Here is a 22,571-nt window from a genome sequence, read left to right as displayed (position 1 = left end):
GGTTAACCCTTTAGAATCACCCTCTGGAACAAACCTTTAGAATTACACTTTAGAATTACCCTTTGGAATTACCCTTTAGAATTACCCTTTAGTATTACCCTTTATAATTACTATTCAGAATAATCCTTTAGAATTACCATTTAGAATTACCCTTTAGTATTACCCTTTGGAATCACCCTTTACAATTACCCTTTAGACTCACCCTTTAGAATTGCCCTTTAGAATTACCCTTTAGAATTATGCTTTCGAATTACCATTTTGAATCACACTTCACAATTACCCTTTAGAATTACCCTTTAGAATTACACTTGGAATTACACTTTGGAATTGCCCTTAAGAACAACCCTTTTGGAATTACACTTTGGAATTACACTTTGGAATTACACTTTGGAATTACCCTTCAGAACAACCCTTCAGAATTATCCTTCAGTATTACCTTTTAGAACCCATTAGAATTACCACTTTTAACCCTTTAGAATTACCCTTTGGAACAACCCTTTAGAATTACCATTTAGAATTACCATTTGGAATTACAATTTAGAATCACCCTTTAGAAGTATGCTTTTGAATTACCCTTTATAACCCATTAGAATTACCACTTTTAGCCCTTTGGTACAATCCTTTAGAACAACTCTTTAGAATTACCATTCAGAATCATCCTTTAGAATTACCCTTTAGAATTACCCTTTAGAATTACCATTCAGAATCATCCTTTGGAATTACCATTTAAAATTACCCTTTAGAACGCTTTAGTATTACCCTTTAGAATCACCCTTTACAATTACCCTTGAGAATCACCCTTTACAATTACCCTTTTGAATTACCCTTTAGAATTACCCTGTGGAATTACCCTTCATAATTATCCTTTATAACACTTTACAATTACCCTTTAGAAGAACCCTTTAGAATTACTAGTGGGCCCGTTGGTCCATTGTCCAAATTTTTATTTGTCCTCAAGGCCTTGAAGCATATCTGCCTGCTGTACTGCTTGAGCATGAACTTACCTTTCACCAAGCCCAGATGCTCTTTGGCCAGGGCGGAGGAAATATGTTCATTATTATTCTGTGAAATGATACTACTGTTAATTATTGTTATTGTTAATATTATTCGTATTAATTAATATATGGTTTTTTACAATGTTATCATTATTTTTGTTATTTATTTTTAAATAGAATTCCATGCCGCGGGAGGACCTGTTAAGCTGCGCAATACACCTTAACATGCTGTATAGAATGTGGAGGAGCCCTGATCCAGAACATCACTACCCTAATTAGGGTCTTCCTCCCACTTTGAACTCCCTTCACCAGATATACTACTAAGACAGAAACCATACTTTGTGTACCCTTAGTCAACACTACTTTGAGAACAATAAAACGTTGATTGTTCCTTTAAGGGCCCTGTCACACCTTGATGTTTTAGCCAGTGTATGGCAAGGTCTCAAAATGTATGTAAAACGCTGGCGTACGCTGAACTATTGATGTTTTTTTTCAGTTTAGGGCATACAATAACGTGTTGGACATATGCATAACGTATTAGTAACGTACACAGAACGTTTTAATCACATATAAATAACTTATACCAACGAATGCTGAGCATGTTGTCGGCGTTCACAAGCTATGCCCAACGATAGTCTAACTTATGCATAGCGCGCGGCAGCGTATCGCTGATGACCATGTGGCGTAGGCTATTAATAGGCTGTGGCTTGACGATTCAAACCATAACCGCACTAGACATCGAAGTGTGAAGCCACTGTCACACCTTGACATTTTTGCCAGCGTATGCCGACGTATGAAAAATTTGCCAAACCAAGCTGGCACACATCGAATACATTATGGGTAAGTTTTATATACGTTAAGAGCATGCTGGCATATGTCGTAGTACGTTGGCATACGTTGTAGCACGCTGGCATACGTCGTCATACGCCGAGTTCGTTGAGAAATTTTCAGCATGTGGAAAATTTCTCGACGCACTCGGCGTATGACACACGTTCCGCATACGCTGGCCATAAGTTGTAGGCACGTTACACGATTGTTGACACACGTCGACACACATTACTTGTACGTTACTCATAAGTCGGAACACGTCAAGGTAATGGTTAGCGTCAGTGTTCCAGACTCCCTGTTTTTTTTTCGTTTTTTTTTTTCTTCAGTATGATGGTGATGTTGACACTTCGATTTCTTGTGTGGTTATGATTTAAATCGTTGAGCGGCAGCCTATGAATTATATTATATTATAACCACACTATAAATCGAAGTGTTAACATCACCATCATACAGAAAAAGAAAATAAAAAACCAGGGAGTCTGGAACACTGACGCTAACCATTACATTGACGTGTTTCGACTTATGAGTAACGTTGATTGTTCGTTTCGTACAAGTAACGTTGATTATCTTTTATGTTGGTGTCGACGTGTGTCAACGATCGCGTAACGTGCCTACAACACGTTACTCATAGGTTAGAAATAAGTTTCGGGTATGTTAAACATTACCTCGACGTGTTTCGACTTATGAGTAACTTACAAGTAACGTGTGTCAACGATTGCGTAACGTGCCTACAACTTATGGCCAGCATTATGCGGAATGTGTGAGTCATATGCTGGCATACGTCGAAAAATTTCAAGCATGGAAAATTTGTCATAAATCTCGGCGTACTACGACGTATGCCAGCATACAAAGAAGTATGGCAGCGTACTACGACGTATGCCAGCGTACTTTGAAAAAAAGCCAGCATACTACGATGTATGCCAGCGTGCTCTTAACGTATACAAACTTACCCATAACGTATTAGACGTGTGCCAGCGTTTTAGCCAAATTTTGCATATGTCAGGCATACGCTGGCTAAATCGTCAAGGTGTGACAGGGCCTTTAGAAGCATAATTCCTGAGAATTATACCAAAACTAGAGGGGCTCTTTTAATTATTCTTTTCATAAACGTTATTGGTAGAGTATTTGACTGATCCAATGGCAATTTTGTATACATCTCGTTAAATCGTCTTAGCAGATCCATGAGAAAAATGCTTTTAAAATTTTTTTGATATCGGTTACTTCTTTATGTAATTTTTCAAGAGATATGGAATTATAATGAGGCACAAGCAGATAAGATCAAATTATCTCACTGCAAGGATGCATTTATTTTCAATCGGTAAGAACGCACGGCCTCCTTTTGTAGGTTGTCCCTGAGCATGCTTGATTCTTCCTCGTGCTCACTCGGTGCATGTGGAATTTATGCATGTAAGAGATACCGTAAATCACTTTACCAAAAGAAGGATGTTGAATATGCTGCAAGTGGGGAAAACCCGTCCCACGATGCAAGATGAATGCCGAGAAAATAACTTATGCAATGCGAGCAGTCGGCTCACGTTGGAAAAAATATTTTTCGTCCTTTTTTTTTTTTTCCTTTAAATATGAATGTGAGAACAATTTTCCACGAAATTTTCGAACTTCATTTGCAGTATTCCATATATATATATATATATATATATATATATATATATATATATATATATATATATATATATATATATATATATATATATATATATATATATATATATATATATATATATACATATCTTTATATACTGTATATACAAGTTCACCTGTATTCTGGGTTTTGTGTAGGTGTGAAGTCTTTCAACATGATGTCTCCAAACGGTGACAATGGTGACCTTTTGGCTGAAATTAAAGCCTTCAAGAGTTTGAGGCCTACACATCCAACCAAGGAGTCGGCACCCGTGTCGCCACCACCGGAACCGTCTGTATGTAACCCTGTACTTTGTACCCAAGAATACTTATCCATGACTTTCAGTGCACCCTAAAAATAATTCGCATTTCTTAGGTTTTATTTAGATGCCAGAACTTGTGGAAATCATCAACAATAATGTTGTTTGTGGGTTAGATGGAGGAATTTCAGAGGAAAGATAGGAGTGTATAGAGTTGTCTGGTCCATGGACATGTCGGAGACATCGCGATGGAAACTAAGTAGGGAAACTGTCAGCTTAAGTGTTAAGTGTCACCACACCGGGGAGGGGGGGGGAGTGGGGGTGGTGCTGTTTTAATTAGGTAGGGTTTAAGAATAAGTTCTCCCAGTATGTGATTACCCCCTGTGACCTATTTAGTAGAGTAAATTTGTGATTTGACCCCCAAAAAATTGATACAGAAGGTTTTTCAACGGTTTTGGGTAGGTTTTGACCTCCAAAATAACATACTAAAAATCTACTCAAATCCACCTACCGAAAAGGGCCTATTTTCAAGATGGCGTCCAAAATGGCCGCCATAGGCTTAAATTTCCATAGAATGTGCAATAGCTGGCCTACATTTGTGATTTTGTGTCAACCGCTATGTTTTGGAAGTCAACAAATCCAATGAAACCATTTTCAAAGCTGATCAGTGATGGGAAAAACCTTAAATCCAAGATGGCGTCCAAAATGGCCCCCAAAATGGCCACCATGGGCATAAAATTGCTACTAAATTGTCAATAAATACCGTGCATGTGTGATATATGTGTCGATTTCTATGTGTTGGCGGTCAACAAATCCACTGATATCATTTTCAAAGTTTATCAGTGATGGAAAAGCCTTAAATTCAAGATAGCGTCCAAAATGGCCCCCCAAAATGGCCGCCATGGGCATAAATTTGCTACTAAATTGTCAATAAATGCTGTGCTTGTGTGATGTATGTGTCGATTTCTATGTTTTGGAGGTCAACAAATCACCTGATATCATTTTCAGAGTTGACTAGTGATGGTAAGGCCTTAAATCCAAGATGGCGTCCAAAATGCCCTCCCCCCCCAAATGGCCACCATGGACATGTACTTGTTTTAAAACAGGCAATAAATGGACTACATTTGTAGTGTTTGTGTTTATTCCTATGTTTTGGAGGTCATGCCCAATCCTTCAAATAGTGTCTACCTGAAAAGTTGTCCCGTGTGTAGTGATCAGAATTAATTGACCATCTTGTGCATAACATAAATAAAAATATGCTTTGGTAATTTAGAAAGTAATAAATTAATCGGCTCTCACAATGATCACCATTTCCTCTAGAACGTACTTTCAATTAAAATGCCTTCAAGTTAGGGTAAATCGAAAACATCAACGAAAGTTCGTTCATTGAAGTAGCATTTACCATAGATAAACTATGCTTCCTCTTCGTCCTCCGATACTGTCTTGTTGAAAGGATTTTCGCAGGTATCAAGTTGACAGGGTCCGCAGACGCTGTGGCATGGCAGACCGTATCCCCTACAGCTACAGCGACTTGTTCTACAGCCAGTTGTGCAGTTGCATCGGATCATCTTCAACAACTTTTCTGGAGCAGCGTCCTTGTCTGACATGACTGGAACTAGTTTATTGTCCTCCAGTTTCCAACCCCAGTCTGTTGCCTTCAAGTTTCCGTTCCTCCCCATCCAGACCATAATCTGATAGTATACTCTCAGAGAGTGAATCCTTGTTGAAGATGCTGTTGGTGGCAGACGTTCTGGGGTGACAAACGACTTAGCTGAAGCCAGTTTCTTCACAAAGACATTATATCGCAACTTGGTGAGGGAATCACAGGGATGTCCTCCAAATAATACTTTCATGGCATTGTTGCCGTTTTCCACGACCATGTCTCTTGTTTGGTTGGGGACAAGGAAGGTGTTTGCACAAGTCTTGATTGCTGCATCCCCCTTTGCCAGTTTCTGAAATGCTGACCTTTTTCCAATTCCAAATACTTGAGATGTCGAGTCACACCCAGTGAAGGCATGAAGGAAGAGAAGATGTGGGCATAGCTCTTCACCCAATGATACTTTCAGTTGGTTGATATTGTGCACCTTCCAGTTCCTGGATGAATTGTCAGAACGAAAATACAGTTCTTTGCTGTCGACGCTAGCGTAATGCAATAATAGCACCAACAGATCTGTATCTTCTCCAATCAGGGTAGTTAATTGTTGGTATGACGATGTCACTGCCGCTTTTACTATGTCTACATCGGCATCCCCTGGTGCATGAATTACGTTCAAGCCAATTTTCTTCATTTCCTCACTGATGAGGTTGATGAGCTGTTGCTTGTTGGAGCTCCTGGACAGGAACTCATCCTTTTTGCCAGAGAATTCTGTTCCAGGTGTGAAGCTGACTTCGGGATGAACAATATGGCCACGGCGCTTGTGTGTATTGTCCTTAATAGATGGTCCATCATCATAACCATCAAAAACGACTGTTGCTTTTCCATAGTGACGAATAGTGAAGTCAGCATACGACTTGGCTATCACATTGAAACTATCCCCGGCTGTCCATGACAAACGATGCAGCAAGGAGCCACCATCAAGAACATAGTGCTCAGTTTGGGGAACAGAGTCAGACACGGTATCATTTGACACTTTGGCAGAATGGTCTCTGATAGCTTGAACTAATTGAGGTTTGTCAGCCTTTCTGAAAATACCTATACCCTCAAACAGGGCAGGGGGAAATGGGCTCAGCTCATAGCCCATGACATCTTCCAACGAAATGTCTACTGTTTTTGACACAACAAGAAATCTTTGAAAGAGTAGAGCAGGGTCAATTGCTCTGTCTGGACCAAGTTTGACTGAAGATACATCTCCAAGTGTTTTGGCTCTGTCTTTTCGTTTGAAGGAAGATGTGAAAGCGGGTTTATTGACCATACTTTCCATAATCTTCTCTCCAACAGACTTATGCTCGTGGAAATTCACATCCGACGCGGCCACCACTCCAGTCACAACATTTCTTAGTGAGGGATCTGGAGAAAACGGAGAGCATTCATTGAGTTTTGAACTGATTTTGGCTAGGTCAGAAGCATCTCTTTCCATCCTTGCGCCACTAGATTCCTTGTGTTGTTCACTAGTCGTGTACAAAAGATCAGTGAATTCCTGCATCGCACTGTTATATTCCGACGTGACCGGCATTGACATTGTCCATAGAGACCGTTGTTCTTCACCCATCCCACTTCCGCGTGTTAGGCCACCAGTGCTCTTCAGGGATCTCATCAAGGTCTGTTCGATGACAAGATCAGGGCTTAGACCCGCCCAGAACTTATTACGCCATCCATTTTGGACGCCATCTTGGATTTAAGGCTTTCCCATCACTGATCAACTTTGAAAATGATTTCAATAGATTTGTTGACCTCCGAAACATAGAAATTGACACAAAAATCGCAAATATAGGCCAACTAGTGCCCATTCTATGGCAATTTAAGCCCACGGCGGCCATTTTGGATGCCATCTTGAAAATAGGCCCTTTCTGGTAGGTGGATTTGAGTAGATTTTTAGTATGTTATTTTGGAGGTCAAACCCTACCCAAAACCATTAAAAAAACCTTTTGTATCAATTTTTTGGGGGGTAAGGCTATTTTTTGTTGTAGATTTACCCGACTAATTCCTATGTTTTTGTATTTCAAGACTGGCAATAAAAAGGGATCACATGCTTAAGACAACAACAACTGAGCTGCACATTCAAGCAGGTAGAAAGCCCGCCTCCAGGGGTGATGGCTGATCAACCACGCCCCTGGAGTGGATGATTGATGGGCGGGACATCGGGCCGGGAGGAGAGTTAGGTTAGTCAGAGAGTCTGGCATTGGGTGACAAGAAGGCAGGCGAGATGAAGGTTCGGAGCAGGACAGAAGCAAGAGAGGCAGGATCAGTGGTTGAAAGAAAAGTCACTACAGCTGGCTTTCCCTCGACACAGTGAAGAAGACATCACGATTCTTGTGTTGGTGTTGAGGCAAATTGGCTCGCATGATGGAGCAAAATGTTGGCCATGGACTATTGGCTGAATTGTGAGAGACCAGCGTCGAAGCCTCGTGGTGTATCATCGGGGAAAGAGACGGCACCGTTGAGCAGAGTAGAGGCGTCGGCGAGGATGATCAACGAAAGAAGCTGCACGGCAGTTTCTGAGCCCTGGTGTCGAGTATCGCTGCCTGAATTGCCTCCTGTACGTTTGCCCACCCAGAGAGTGACCGCGTGCCATTTTGGGCACATTTTCCCATGCAGTGATGAAGCGGTTTGGTGACCTTCAAGCTCCCGAAACTCACTTCTGGACCCCAACCTAAGTACCGGGAGAAAGGGAGAATTTTTCCTTTATTTATTCTGTCCCCTTGTCTGTATTAAAGTCCATGTGGAGGCCCCTCAAAATTAGATTTAGTTTATCTCACGTTCCATTTTGATGATTACCATTGTAAATATTTGATATATTTTCATTAAACCCCTTATTTATTTAAGTTGCTTGTGTCTGTCTATTTGTCGTGGGTTAGAGATAAACCCCCTTGTGCTGTGCTTCCGTCTGCTCCATCCATTACGTGCATTTGCCGCCCTTTCCTTCCCGCGCATGCCATAATCTCCGAGAATCTCGGCTGTAAGCCTCCAAGGAAACCGCTCGGCTCTCCGTCCAGGTAGGGGCAAACTCCCTGGACACGACGATAATAAATGTCAGGGTGAGTCAGTCAGTCACTGTGTGTGTGTGTGTGTGTGTGTGTGTGTGTGTGTGTGTGTGTCTCTCCTCCCTAACTCCAAAACCATGAAACTTAGCGGCCCAAAACTTTGCTTGCATACTAAGGGAACGCCAAACGAAAGTGCATGAACAAAAACTGGGAGTTTGCGCAAAGTTAAACATCCCTTTTGAAGATAATTAACGACTTACCTTCATGAAAGGCTTATCCTTGTTCAGCCCAACTTCACCTTACAGGTGTGTTAACTGCAATTTTGATTTGGTCTACTAAAAATATCTAGCCCTGGAAACACGATCTACTCTTACAGACTAATTAAAGTATATAATAAAAATATTATTTCGGATTTGAGGATCGAATTTCATGGAGTAAATAATTGCGCATTATCTGGGGTCAAATCTGAAAATGTTAAGAAATTTCCCGATTCTTCTAACTAAGCGTATAAGCGTATTTATTAAAGCACTGTTATGCTTCCATGTTCTCCATATTTACACAAGAACATGTGAAATTGCCAAAGCATTAAACTTAACTTTTTCTACTGTTATGACAATTATATTGAGTGAAGAAAAGATTAATGAATATGCCCAAAGTGTAACATCATTGATAGGAACAAAAATAATTTTAAAGCAGGCAAAAGCTCTAGCAGCGCTAGCAGTGGGTGTGGCGACCATGGGCTCCACCTCCGTGGGGAAATCCCCAGTTTGGAAGGCAAAATAAATTGGAGGATTCGAATGAGTATAGCGAACGACAAGTTCAAGGGAGAATTGAAAATGGTTTCAGTGGCTACAAAGCAATGCATCGCAATTCCATGGCAGGACAGCCGAGAGGTACGCACACTCGCTCTAAGCTGTGTGGCCTGGGTTTGAATCTCAGCCCAGCTATAAACTGTCATCCTGGTGTTTTACAGGAAGGGTGATCAATCAATGTGTGTGCCGTCCCTCAGATGGACCTTAAACTGGACATCGCATATGCCAAAATTAGTCGGTGGACATTAAAGATCCATTTGCGGGTCCTTTGCGAAGATTAGAGGAGCTGTCCCCTGCATCCTGGCCAAATTCCAAATTACTACTCAAACCTACAGGTGCACTGCCTCATCCTCAGTCAATGAAACTACTCACAGCCTTGTGCTGCACAGGAAAAAAAAAGATGACCCTGATGTATATTATTTTATTGTAATAATATTTCAATTCATTTCCTTTTTGAAAAATTTATACTGAATTAGGAAAATTAAAAAGCAAGTGATTTTGATCCATATACCTATATAGTTGTTTATCGGTAGAGTGGGAGGGGAATGGCGGAGTGGGAGGAGGGAGGGAAAGGGAGGAGGTGGGAGGGGGTATGGAAAGGGTGGAAGTGGGAGGGGAATGGGTGGAGTGGGAGTCTGGAGGGAGAGATGGGGAGGGAGGAGGCGGGGGAAGAGGTGGGAGGATGGAGGGAAAAAGGGTGGGGTGAGAGTCTGGAGCGGGAGGAGGTAGGGTGAGAGGAGGGACCCGGCATTGCCCAGTAATGCCGGGTACCTTTGCGAGTTATAAATAACAAACACTTTTGTATTTGCATAACCAGTCTTGTCTGAACGGAGGGGCGTTCACACTTGTATGTATTTTGGCTGATCTGTGTTTAAATAAAGATAGCACATCAGCAATAAAGCAATCTTTTTGGACACTGGTTTGTGATACAAATCCGTAAAAATCTACATCTCTCGATCTCATCTCAACCCGAGCTCAACATTTTCATCACAAATCTTTTAAATTCTTCAAAAAGTAATTTTGTTGAGAGGTATTGAAGTTGTATTTTTTTTTTCTTTTTCCTTTGCGCATCACAAAATTGCTCTGATGTTGATTTGTTTTTGTTTTGGTTGTTTGTAAAAATATAAAGAATAACTTACTCAACTTTATCACTTATTCCAGCTCCAAGAGAACCAAGAGTCTCTGAGGTCCAACAGAGTTCCACGAGAGATAAATGGGAGACAAGAAGTCATTACGATTGGTAAAGCTTCTACACCCAGTACACCTGCGACAAGATGTGGCTCTCAGGCTGATGGACCATCCAGGATGCAATCACTAGTGCGGATGGATTCTGTTGACGTGGATTCATTAATCCCAAACATCGATGAGCAGGGACGCTATATTCCAGAATGGAGGCGCCAAATGATGGTGCGGAAGCTTCAAGCTAAGATGCAAGAGGAAGAAAAGGAAAGAAATAAGGTAAAAAGGAAAGGTGTTATTGATTTTTGCAACTTTATTTTCTTAATTGACTTTGAAAAGTTTAATTGTTTTTTTTATTGCAGAAATGGAACCCTATAATTAAATATATTTCCAATATGTTGATTGTTTCATTTTTTTCACTTTAATGTCAATCAATTCTTCTCAACCCCTTTCCCTGATGTCTTCTTACATTCTTCATTCACCTTGAAAGTTTTCAACTTTTGGCTTTGGGTTCAGTTCACAAAGCTGGCACTACTGTGATTCCTGCGATGTAGTCTTGGGTCCATTTGGTGAACTTTTGACAGAAAAGGACATTCAAGAACTCGAGCAGCAAGTTGAACGGTTGCAGCTTTTGAGAGATGCTCATGATGTTGAGTCAAAGTTGGATGTATTGGAACGAGAGATACTGCACCTTCTACCAGCTCCCCCACCACTTCTTTCACCACCAGCAATTCAATTGGATCGCCGGTTTTTGTCAAAAGATGGTGGCCTTGACTCAGCTCATCTGCCAATTTGGTGTAGTCGAATCTCTGGTTTGCTTCGCAGCATGGCCTTCTTAGTGACGGGCTTAATTACTAATGGGACATCTCAACCTTCAAAGTCAAAGACACAGCCAGCTCAACGTGGTGACAACTTGACAACCATTGATAGTACGTACATCTTGCAAAATGTGGATGAACAAGAAAATCCAACAACAACAGTCGCTGATGAAATGGTCAGCAAAGATAATACTACTGAAAATTCATGTATAACTCACGGCAGCCAAAGTAGGTCATTTTCCAAAGATCTTATGCAGGAGATGCACCATTATGGGGTGTCAGTACGCAGCCTAAAAGCCAGCTTTGAACCACAAGTTATTCTCCAAACAAAGACTATTCCCAAAAGCCAAACATGTGCAGCTTCAGATCGCCGAGATGACACTAACATTGCAGAAATAGCTGTATTCAGACAGCCACCGGCGGCGACAATACGAGCTGCTTTGGAAACTCGTAAAGTTCGGACTGTCCTCCTCTTCCTTGGACATTGGAAAAAGGCTCTTTACTCAGGAATTTTTGCTGCTGAGCAAGAAAATTCAGAAGACGTTCCAGCCTCAGCCGAAACTTCAGATGATGAGCGACTCTTTTTCCTTTTGCGGCAACGGCAGGCAGTAAGCCGCCTTATTGGCCACTGGCGACGAATTATCTTTCATGTCCCCAAAGTCCCACTTCAAAATGTGGATTCTGCAGTGCCCTCCTTTTATTCTCCCGAACAATTTTTACCACCTACATCTAATGGCTCACCTGTCTCTTATGACAGCCTCTCATTGGATCTTTTTCTTCTTGGATATTTCCGACTGCTTGAGATGGAAATGCCACCATCAGAACGCAAGGCCCGCCACCTTCTCTGCTTTGAGATGTTCGACCAGCTTGCAAGCCATGGGTGGGAGACAGTTCGAGAATTTCACAAAGCTGTCAGTGTCCGGATAGCAACTGGTCAGAGAACTTGGGACCAGTGTTTTGATGATCTGCGACAGGAGTTTTTTGGCGAAGCACATGGAACAGCAAGTTTCCCTGCCTTGGATTCCCGCCGCACCTCTGAAGTTAGCCTTCCAAGTTACTGTAGAGATGAGGCAAGCGAGGAAAATTGCAGTGAAACACCACTCCCCACTGCCTCGACCACAGTGAAATCACCGCATCATTCAGACTCCCCTCAAGTCATCTCAGAACTTGGCGAGTTCAGCAGTGAAGAAATCTGCCGCTACATTGATCGCAGCTTTTCTTTCTGGAAAGAGAAGGAAGCTGAACTGTTTGAACTTTAACTAGATCATGAAACATTTCACATTATGGCTATTTGATTTGTGGTTGCAATTGTTATTTACAAAAGCGTAAATCAAGTAAATCACGATGACCTAATATTTTTTACTTTCTTGATTATTGTTAATTTGTTTTGATTCATCTCAGAGTCATTTAATGGTTTTCCATGATTTTCATTGTCGGTTTTTGTACAAATGCATTGGTTTCGAATTGAGAAATGATGCGATGAACTTTTTATCCACTGTTGGTTTGCAGTAACTGCACTGATTTTACACTGATTTTTGGAAGTGAAATGAAATGTAATAATATAGTATTAACGCATTTTCTTTCAAAGACTGTTTTATGTAATGTTATTGTAACAAGCTGGCCTGAAGAAGTGACCCTAATAAAAACGAAATGCAGTATAACCTCAGTATTCCACGCTGTTACATTCAAATATGCCTGTAAAACTATTAATGCTGGATATCTTAAGATTATCGTACCGTACTGCACATTTTCAAAATGTAATCGACTGATGACCAACACCCGTCCTGACCATATGTACTCCTATGATCAAATTGTAACTTCCAAATTGTCTTTTGTAACCACTGACAACTAACACTACCTTGAATGCCCCAATTAATCACTCCTTGTGAGGTCAGATCCACGAGCATTTTCCTCTCCACACCCCTCTATCCCAAGCATCCTCTCTCTGCACTCCATTTATCTCAAGTCCTTCTCCACCACCTCCATCCACCTCAATTTTGGTCTGCCCCTGCTCCTCCTACTAAACACATCCATATCAAAAACTTTCCTGACCACATTCCTCTCCGCTCTTCTGAACACATGCCCCTTATTCCCACCCACTTCTTTATATTCTCATTCCACTTCCAGGTTCCCATCAGCTCTCCCAGCATGTGTACCTCTGTCCTCTTTTTATAACCACTGAATAGTCTTAAAAATGCATTTCAATCATTGTACTTATTAACTTGCCTTTGATTTTTGCAAAATTATCATAGTCGTGTCTTATCCCATTTAAACTTTAAATAATGGTCTATCTACATATTATGTGGACAAATATGTCTCGTTTTATTTTGTCCCCTCACCCCCCCTTTCCATTCCACATATATCCCATACATCCCCCACCCCTTTCCTCCACTGTTCACTTATTATTATACTTAATTTCCCTTTTCTCCTTGTTCTTCTCAAACTTTCATATCCTCTTTTTCCCAACTCTTCTCCCTTTTCTCATTAATTTTACTCATTTTATTTTTTATGATTGAAGACCGATTGTGAACCTCCCTCTCACACACACACACACACACACACACACACACACACACACACACACACACACACACACACACACACACACACACACACACACACACACACACACACACACACACACACACACACACACACACACACACACACACACACACACACACACACACACACACACACACACACACACACACACACACACACACACACACACACACACACACACACACACAACAACACACACACACACACACACACACACACACACACACACGTCACACTACACAAATCTGTTTGATGAGTTGTGCACAGCCACTGAGCTTGGGGATGTGCCATCGCTTCCTGGGACACTCTGGATACCAGTGACTTCACAACAATGACTTCGGGTAACAGCGACATCACAATGTCACAACGGTGTCAATTTTTTTCACCGCACTCAGCAGAGCATTTTATAAGGTTAAATTTTTTCCCCATCGATGCCAACCTATGGGGATTGTCCATGCTCTTAACCTTTTAAATGCTGACTATTAAGCATTGCCACCATGCATCCGAGCGAGTGTCCAAATTACCCGAAGGAGAGCGCTGCTGAAGGTTAATACGATCCCTTTTAAATATTCTGTCTCGTGTTTACCAGGTGAAACCAAGTTGTACAACATGAAACAGAAGGATATTTAATGTGGAATTGATTAATACTGACTGTGTACCATTCAAATGCTAATATCATTGAATAATATTCCACCACAATGATTTTAAAGAAACGCTCAATGACTGTAAAACTCACCACAGTAATGCATGCCACGTTCAATGCTTTGAAAACTCCCACGAAGTTAAACACATATTTCAATGCAGTCTTTAATATTCTCACAACTCTTAGGAAGGCAACTTATCTCCAGTTCCCCCTTTACTTCCATTTCCCTTGTATCTTAATACAACACTTCGGCAGGAAACGAGTTGTTTGTCAAAGTCGGTGTCTTGTACTGTTGAAACAAGCCTGGGTGCTCCAGATGCACACGGGTGCTCACGAAGTGAAGTCCAACCAGCCAGCTGTGTGGCGAAAGTCCCTTGAGGGTGATTTCTGCATGCATCATCAAAGCAAGCAGAGGAATCCATGTTCACTACTTGCAGTTAGGGATCGTGCTCCACACAGCTATGCTGTGAGAATGAGGATGAGCTTGGCCTTGTTGATGTGCCCAGAGTAATTATCGGCTTGGATGTTGGCTTTTTGACACTCACAGATTTGCATTGGTTCCTCCTGAACTCAACCAGTCAGCATGCAGGATTAACCCGCATCCGCAAAGATGCAATGGGTTCGACTCGGGTCTGTGGTCAACGTAAGCGCTCTGTTGCACGGCGCCCGCAGCCGATGCAGCTCAATCTGCCGTGCACAGCTCACTTTCGCAAAACGAACTTTATCACAAATGCCCAGCACTCAGCTGGAGCTGAATCTCTGGTTCACATCTTAAGTCCTCCTCTCCTCTCGAATGGCTCACCACTCACCTTTTATTGTATCAAACACAAGGTCAGTCGGAAGCCAGGCAACAGAAAGTCTGCATTTCCAGACTGACCACAAGTTTAACCATTGGCCCAGAGCATCGTGTTTCATAACAAATCTTTCCCCCAGTTCACTTCGCAATCGGGTAGGAGTGTAGCTGTCACATCATTCTGACATTTTCGCCTCGACAAAAGTTATCCTCAAAGTTCTGTTTACCCTCCATCACTGTGCCAAGAGCCACCTATGCATTCAGCTGTCTGCATAGGTGTCTTTTCACACAGGAACCATAACACTTATTTAATTCAAGTTGTCTTTTACACAGAACCACCTTAGCATTTCCAATCATGCAGTATTCCTACTAATCCGTAACACTTCCCCCCCTTCAAAAAACGAAGTTTGACTGAAGCAAGAAGTTTCTTATCCTCTGCTTTATCGAATACAAAAAAAGCAATGCAGCTTATCCTTCCCCACTGACTACAAAAACAATTTCAGAATTATTTTGATCAAGCCAAAGTATTGGCAGTCACATTGTTTTTGCCTTTGATGTGTTTAATCTCCAAGTTAAACTCTTGTAAAACGAAGCTCCATCACATTAGTCACTGATTTTTATTTCTCATATTATGAAGAGAAGTTAATGGATTGTGATCCGTGAAAACAACTATGGGAAAGCTAATTGCCCCCAGGAACACCTCAAACTGTTGCAATGTTAGCAGAAGAGCAAGGGTCTCCTTTTCTATTGTTGAATAGTTTTTTCTGGCATTTGTTAAACTTTTTCGAGTAATAGCACACAGAGTGATCAATGCCCATATCATCTTCTTGCATTACAACTGCTCCAGCTCTCACACCACCAGCATCCACAGACAATTTGAAGTTTTGCTCAAAATTTGGGGTGGCAAGAACTGCAGAACTCCTAAGTTCTTTCCTACTCTTTGGTGCTGCGAAGCTATCAATTGCTTCCACCTTTGCTTTTACTGGCTGAAGCTGACTCTGACCTACCACATGACCTAAAAACACTACACATGCTTCAGCAAATTCAGATTTTCCCAAATTCCCAGTCAGTTTGGCTTCCGTCAGTTTCGCAAAGAAAGCATGTATTCTCCGAAGATGATCATCCCAAGTCATGGAATGAATTATGACATTGTCAAAGTGTGCATCAACATCCTTAAGATTTGCGATAAGATCATTAATGAAGCGTTGAAATGTAGCTGGGCCATTCTTAAGGCCAAAAGGAAGAACTTTATATTGGTAAAGTCCCTTTGGTGTTTTAAAAGCCGAAATTATCTTTGCTCTTTCAGTGAGAGAAATTTGATGATAAACTTGGCTTGACCAATCCTATCAATACAATCATCAATCCCCTCGTTAAGAACGTCTGAGTCCAGCATCACCCCTCCTTGGATGACTCCTCAACTGTCTCTGTTCACCACATGCGGTTTCTACCATAAGCAAGTGCAGTTGAAGCACCTTGCTGAGGTCTACTTTGTTGTCTCTCCTTCTTATAGCAATGAGAAACTGCATGTCCTCATTTCTTGCAGTAAGAACAAATCGGCATGGAGGGATAATTTGTGGGTTTTCTTTGCACCCTAAAAACATTTCCTTTCCCTCCGGCAGGCTGTGAATAAACCCCCACTGGTATGCGTGCTTTTCTGATAACCTTTAAGTAAGGGCCTTACTGCCTCACTAGGTTTACAGTCACTCTCCACGTTACTTCTCTTTGTAAAGCCTGGTTTGTTAAATTGCGCTTTGTGGGTTAAAGCTGTGGCTGTGGTGTGCAATTCATGTATCTTCAATTAGTCCAAATGCGTTCAAGTGTCAGAAGGCATGCACCGTATAAACTCCTCCATTAACATCAACTGCTTGAGCTTGTCGAAGGACCCAATTTCCTTGGAACGACACCACCAATCAAACAAGGTTTTTTTTTTTCTGTTTTTTTTTTTTTCCCCCGAGCAAATTCCACATAAGTTTCACTCTCCTTCTTCATATTCTGCTTAAACTTCTGCCTGGACGCCTCGGGTACTAATTCATACGCTTTCTGAATAGCAGTATTTACCTCGTCATACTGTGCACACAGATCAATTGGTAACGCAGAATAAATCTCCTGAGCCTTCCCTACAAAAACACTTTGCAGTAACTTAGTCCAAGTTCATATCTCCTTAGGCCACTGCAAGGTTTGTGCCACTTTTTCAAAATTCAGAAAGTACTTATTTTCTTCTCTCTCATGAAAGGGTGGAACAAGTCTCACATGTCCCAAGATTTTTGAATAGTCATCAGAGATGTTGGATTCGGAGTAGGTTTACACTTCTCTTCTCTATTTCCAATTCTCTTAACTTAAGCTGTCCCTGAATCTCTAGTTCCCTAATCTCCATCTCTTTACTCCTTTCTCTCTCCTGAAGCTCCAATTCTCTCATCCTCATTTCCCTTTCTCACTCTTCATTCCAAAGTTCCAATGCCTTTGTATCCAACATTCGCAATTCCACATTCTCATTCTTTAACAAATGAAATGCAGTATCTGGCAAATGTTTATCCTCAACTAAATAGTTTAAGACCAATGCCAGAATTTCTACTTTCTTTAGACTTTGCTGAACCCCTATGTCCCAATGTCTACCCAACTCCAACAGCAAAGATTTCTTTAACCCACTGAGTTTTTCCACATTTGGTGCCTCCATAAACTCCGCAGCATTAAATGCCACAATGATCGTTTGTTGTTTCACCTGGTTATCTTTTAATCACTTTGGACTCTCTCTCCATCGAGTGCAGCCTGTGGCTGCTGGTTGCATCATTGGTTGGGACGCGGCTATGCCGCTGATGCAATGTCCTCCTTACCAGTACACTGGGGCTCATTTTGCTGGCCTCGGAAGGATGACAGGCTGAGTCAACCTCCTGGTGTATTTTAATTCAGCGGCCAACGGGGCTTGAACTCAGGACCCTCGGATCCCAAGCCGCCAGCCTAACCACTCAGCCAACACCAGGCTTATCACTTTGGACTTACCAATGGCAAATCAATTTATTATTGACTGAGCCCCAATGTATTTTATGGGTTCTTATCTCAAACAAGGATCCGCTGTCTCTTATGATTTTAAATCAGCCGAGCCCACAATTTCCTTTCTTGGTGTATCTGGACACGCCCATAATTCCTTTTGCGGAGTGATCCAGGATGAGCACTCTGTCTTATTGGTTCAAATTCACTCGAGTCCCCAATTTCTGTTATGCACGGCCTTCGTGCATCTGATCGAGTGCCCAAATTACCCAAAGAGGAGTGTGGCAGAAAGTTAGTATGATCACTTTTAAATATTCCATCTGGTGGTCACCAGATTAAACCAGCATACAACGTGAAATGGAAAGATATTTAACATGTAATTAATTAATCACTATTGTCCACCGTTCAAACGCTAATATCCATCTTCTATACTAATAAAAGTGTGTGTGTGTGTGTGTGTGTCTCCTCCATAACTCCAAAACATAAAACCTAGCAGCCTAAAACTTTGCATGCATACTAAGAAAACTCCACAGAAGTGCAAGAGTGAAAATTGGATGTTTAAGTTAATTAAAACTCACCTTTTGACGATAATTAACGACCTTGTTTAATTATTTGCTTCATCAGGCAATCCTCGGCCACCTCGCTGTCTGGGGTCTTTAGGTGTTTCCTGGGTAACCTCGCTGGGGTCTGAAGGCATTTCCTGGGTAATCTCGCTGGGGTCTGAAGGCATTCCCTGGGTAACCTCACTGGGGTCTGAAGGCATTCCCTGGGTTACCTCGCTGGGGTCTGAAGGCATTTCCTGGGTAACCTCGCTGGGGTCTGAAGCCGCCATGTTTTTTGGCCTGCTCAACTATGCTTTGACTTGGAACAGGCCGCAATGATTTCTTTCACGATAAAGTTTTTGTTTTTCACTTTCCTCACTCATATTATCGAATGCCTGTTCATCATGGGCTACGAATCACTGGGGATATTGCAGTGCTTATAAATGCCTGGAGATGCCAGCGTTCGTGGCTTTATTTAATTAGTGAATATTAATAATCAAGAGAATTGCTTAAACTAAGGATTATTCCAAAATGTAAGCGCCAGATTTGAAAGTATCAGCAGTTCCGACTCCGAAAAAAGTGTTGATTTATTCAATTCGGACATTACATGGGCGTTTCCGGGTGCATAGTTGGATCAATGGAAATTGGCAATTGCTTGCTAAGCCAGGAGTTCCATGGAGTGCTTGCTTGAGTACGTAAGCCACTTAGCGAGCACTCTACAAGCTGATTGCTAATGGAATACACCCTCCGACGACCTTGAGGCATTCTTTGCTTATCACGTTCCCAACAGATTAATGGATCCAAGCCATCTGAACTTGCAAGGCCTCTGGGTAAGGTGCTCAAATAGGTCTTTACTAGTGAATGATGTCTCACATTGCCTGTCCGATTTTTTGATCCATAATATTTTGTCGATTGTGCATGGATTGTTTGGAACTAATATCTATCTCGGGGTCTCATGTGTCATCATCTCTCAATGCCATGGCTTCAAATGTGACTTGCGATATTGCCCCTGACACCCGTACGACCCAATTGTGACCATTATTCCATGCATAACCCCATTCATGACACACATTTGTCTCAAAGCTGTCCAGCATGGGTTTGAAACTTGACTCAGCTATAAACTGTCATCCGGAGGTCTCACACAGGCAAGGTGATTAATCATTGTGTGTCATCCCACAGATTGACGTTAAACTAGAGTCCCGTCTGTCGGCATAAGGTGTTGGACGTTAAAGATCTCACAGTGTCTATCGCACAGAGCAGGCGAGCAATGAACTAATTCCAAATTCCTGCTCAAACCTTCGTCAAACGTGAGGCCTGGACAGATGGTTCGTGAAAGACTTGGGCCAACTGCCGACGGCCAAACCGACAAGACCTTGGAAATAATTGTGGCCGTTAAAGAATAATAATAATAGTAATAATAATGATAATAATAATAGGAAAAAATATTCATACACTGCCAACCGCATGACTGCCATCCCCCCTCTCACCGCCCCATAAGCAGTGGGTGTTTGTAGTTATATAAAGGAGCTTGGCCCCTTGATATTGCATCATGCCTTTCTGCTTGACCACCACTAGCTATAGGTAGTATCTAGTATGTCACTTCTGCTGTGAGAACGAGGCTGCATATCATGCTGTCATTATTATGAGAGACAAAGTGAGGCGTGTACAATGGGAGCCATATACAAGCTGGTATGTGTTTATATATAATGTTTATAATAATCGATGGTATTTCCCAATGTTGGACACAGTATTTATTAATGCATGTATTTTAGTCTTGATCTGTCCGTGTGTCTGCCAGAGAGGCTCAGCTAGTTAGCTGTAACGTTTGTTTGTCTCCCACAATGGCAGATAGGTTTTGTATCCCAGTCATTTGCATACTGCCTATATACTCTGCTCTGGATACAGAGAGACTAATGTCATTACCTAGTGATGGTTGATGAACCTGCATGAGGATGAATGAACTCGAGTAAAATTGGATCCGGAGGTTCAATTTTTTTGTTTGGTTGCTGATAGCTAACAATGCTTGTCATGCTGGTTTTGTGCCTTCTTCAATACACCTGCGCAAGTTCTAAAAATTATATATTATTACATCCCCATTCGTCTTTTGTCATTGTCACTGACATGCTCCCCAGTCATAACAACGACAGAGGCATCCCTGTCATTACAAACATTCAAATATGATCTGCAAACAAAAACAGAGTTAAAACAAACCTTAAATACTCATCAGTAGTGATAAAAGTTATGGTTTCCTCACCATTCCTTGCAATGATAGCATTAGTAGAATGAATTGTGTTGTTTTTTTTTCACCAAGAGCAATTCCCAGGGGAATTTTCTCTCCCTCTGGACGATTAAATAATGCACACCATGTATCTGGTGACAACATGCTCAACAGAAGCCATATACTGTACATTTTCCAGGGTTCCATCTGGAAAGGCAGTGAAGCTACAATTCCAGTGTGCTCAACAGGTGCTCACTGGTTATGGGTGTATCTACCTGTTTGTTTGTCCTTTAATAGGTTTGTTGACTTTTTAGCTCTTGTGAATTATTTCACTCAATCTACTTCGTGAATTTGGATACTGCATGAGTATGTTGCTGACTTTTCTCACCTCTATTGTTCACACATTTGCAAATCTATCATGAGGAATTACACACATCGCTTTGACTGACACACGTTTCAAACTTGTTTTTAAAGCGAGAACACGAGGAGAAAATGCTCTCCCAGTTTCCAGCATGGCGAAGAGGCATCATGAAGAAGAAGATTGATGGAGAAAAGCAAGTATCACACTTCAAATTCACATTGCTATGCAGTTATTGGTGATACTTTCGCCTTGTTTAAACGACGTACGACATTAACATCACTTTTCTTCTTTTTTGTGCTTCTCCCCAACCAGGGAAAGGAAAATGTAAGTAAAACTTTCATTTTTCATCTTCTTTCCTCAAAAAACCATCTCGTCATGCCGATATTGTCGTCACTGGTTGAAAATTCATGCCTGGTGTTGCCTTTATGGTTAGTGTGGTGGGCTTGGGATCTAAGGATCCCAAGTTCAACTCCCCCTTGGTGTTGAATTAATACCAGGTGGGGTTGACTCTGCCTGGCATCCTTCTGAGGTCGGCAAAATGAGTGCCAGCTTGCTGGTATCTTGCGTCAGAGTGTTGACACATCCAGGATTGTGCCCAATAGCCAAGGAGACTGTTTAGGCAGCACCAACGCTCTGCACGGAGTATGGTCCCAATGGATGGATGGTTAAAAACCCATGGTGGAGCCAATATTTGGTTGGACTATCATTGTGCTGCTTCATCTTGTTCTCGTAGATGTTATTCTTATGATTCTTTGTGCAACCATCGATGGTTTCTCATTGTTGTACCCAATGTGTTATCAATCTGTGTCTGGTTCTTCTTTTGTGATTGCTGAAGGAATTTTTTTTTTTTTGCTTTAACTTCAATTTTCCTTTTCTGGTAAATCTAAGAGATTATTAATGGACATCTTTATATGTGTAACTATTTTCTTGAGGGCTAGCCAACCCTGCAAGAGTGCTCGCTCGTCCACGGACATTTTCACTTCACCTCGGCCTTTATGGACATCCTTTACTTTGCTGGAACCAGCAATCCTATTCTTTTCATAATCTATGTTGAACTTCTGCCATCGTCTGTGTATACGTTAAACAAGTAAGGTGATAAAATACAACCTCGACAAACACTTTGCCCAAACCAAATAAATGGCTTTCACCACAAACGGTCCGCCGAACTCTTTCCTCACGTTCATAGAACATGCTCACAAGTTCCACTACATGCTTCTAGAAACCCATCGCAATAAAACATCCCATCGTTTTCTGTGCTTTATGCAATCAAAAGCTCTAGAATGATTTACAACA

The 22,571-nt window shown here is 41.6% G+C and overlaps 1 protein-coding gene across 4 annotated transcripts in view; it reads left to right on the top strand.

Moving 5' to 3' along the window:
* ESPN (espin) overlaps positions 1-21,577 on the top strand; it is a 118,833-nt gene extending 97,256 nt beyond the window's left edge. For 3 of the 4 annotated variants that reach the window (XM_085879841.1, XM_085879840.1, XM_085879842.1), the window contains 3 exons: positions 3,621-3,757; positions 10,336-10,632; positions 10,844-12,842. In XM_085879841.1, the coding sequence (XP_085735967.1) occupies positions 3,621-3,757; positions 10,336-10,632; positions 10,844-12,430 (2,021 nt within the window). In that variant the 3' untranslated portion in view covers positions 12,431-12,842. Of the gene's footprint in view, positions 1-3,620; positions 3,758-10,335; positions 10,633-10,843; positions 12,843-21,391 lie in introns of those variants that run through there. The other variant, XM_085879843.1, reaches the window with a different exon arrangement.
* Positions 21,578-22,571: the final 994 nt, after the last annotated feature.

Source organism: Eptatretus burgeri, chromosome 4, assembly GCF_056783735.1.
Source record: "Eptatretus burgeri isolate ZD-2024b chromosome 4, Ebu_testis_v1, whole genome shotgun sequence".
Classification (NCBI taxonomy): domain Eukaryota; kingdom Metazoa; phylum Chordata; class Myxini; order Myxiniformes; family Myxinidae; genus Eptatretus; species Eptatretus burgeri.
Note: the sequence above shows the minus strand (reverse complement) of the source record. Positions and strands in the feature narration are given on the sequence as shown.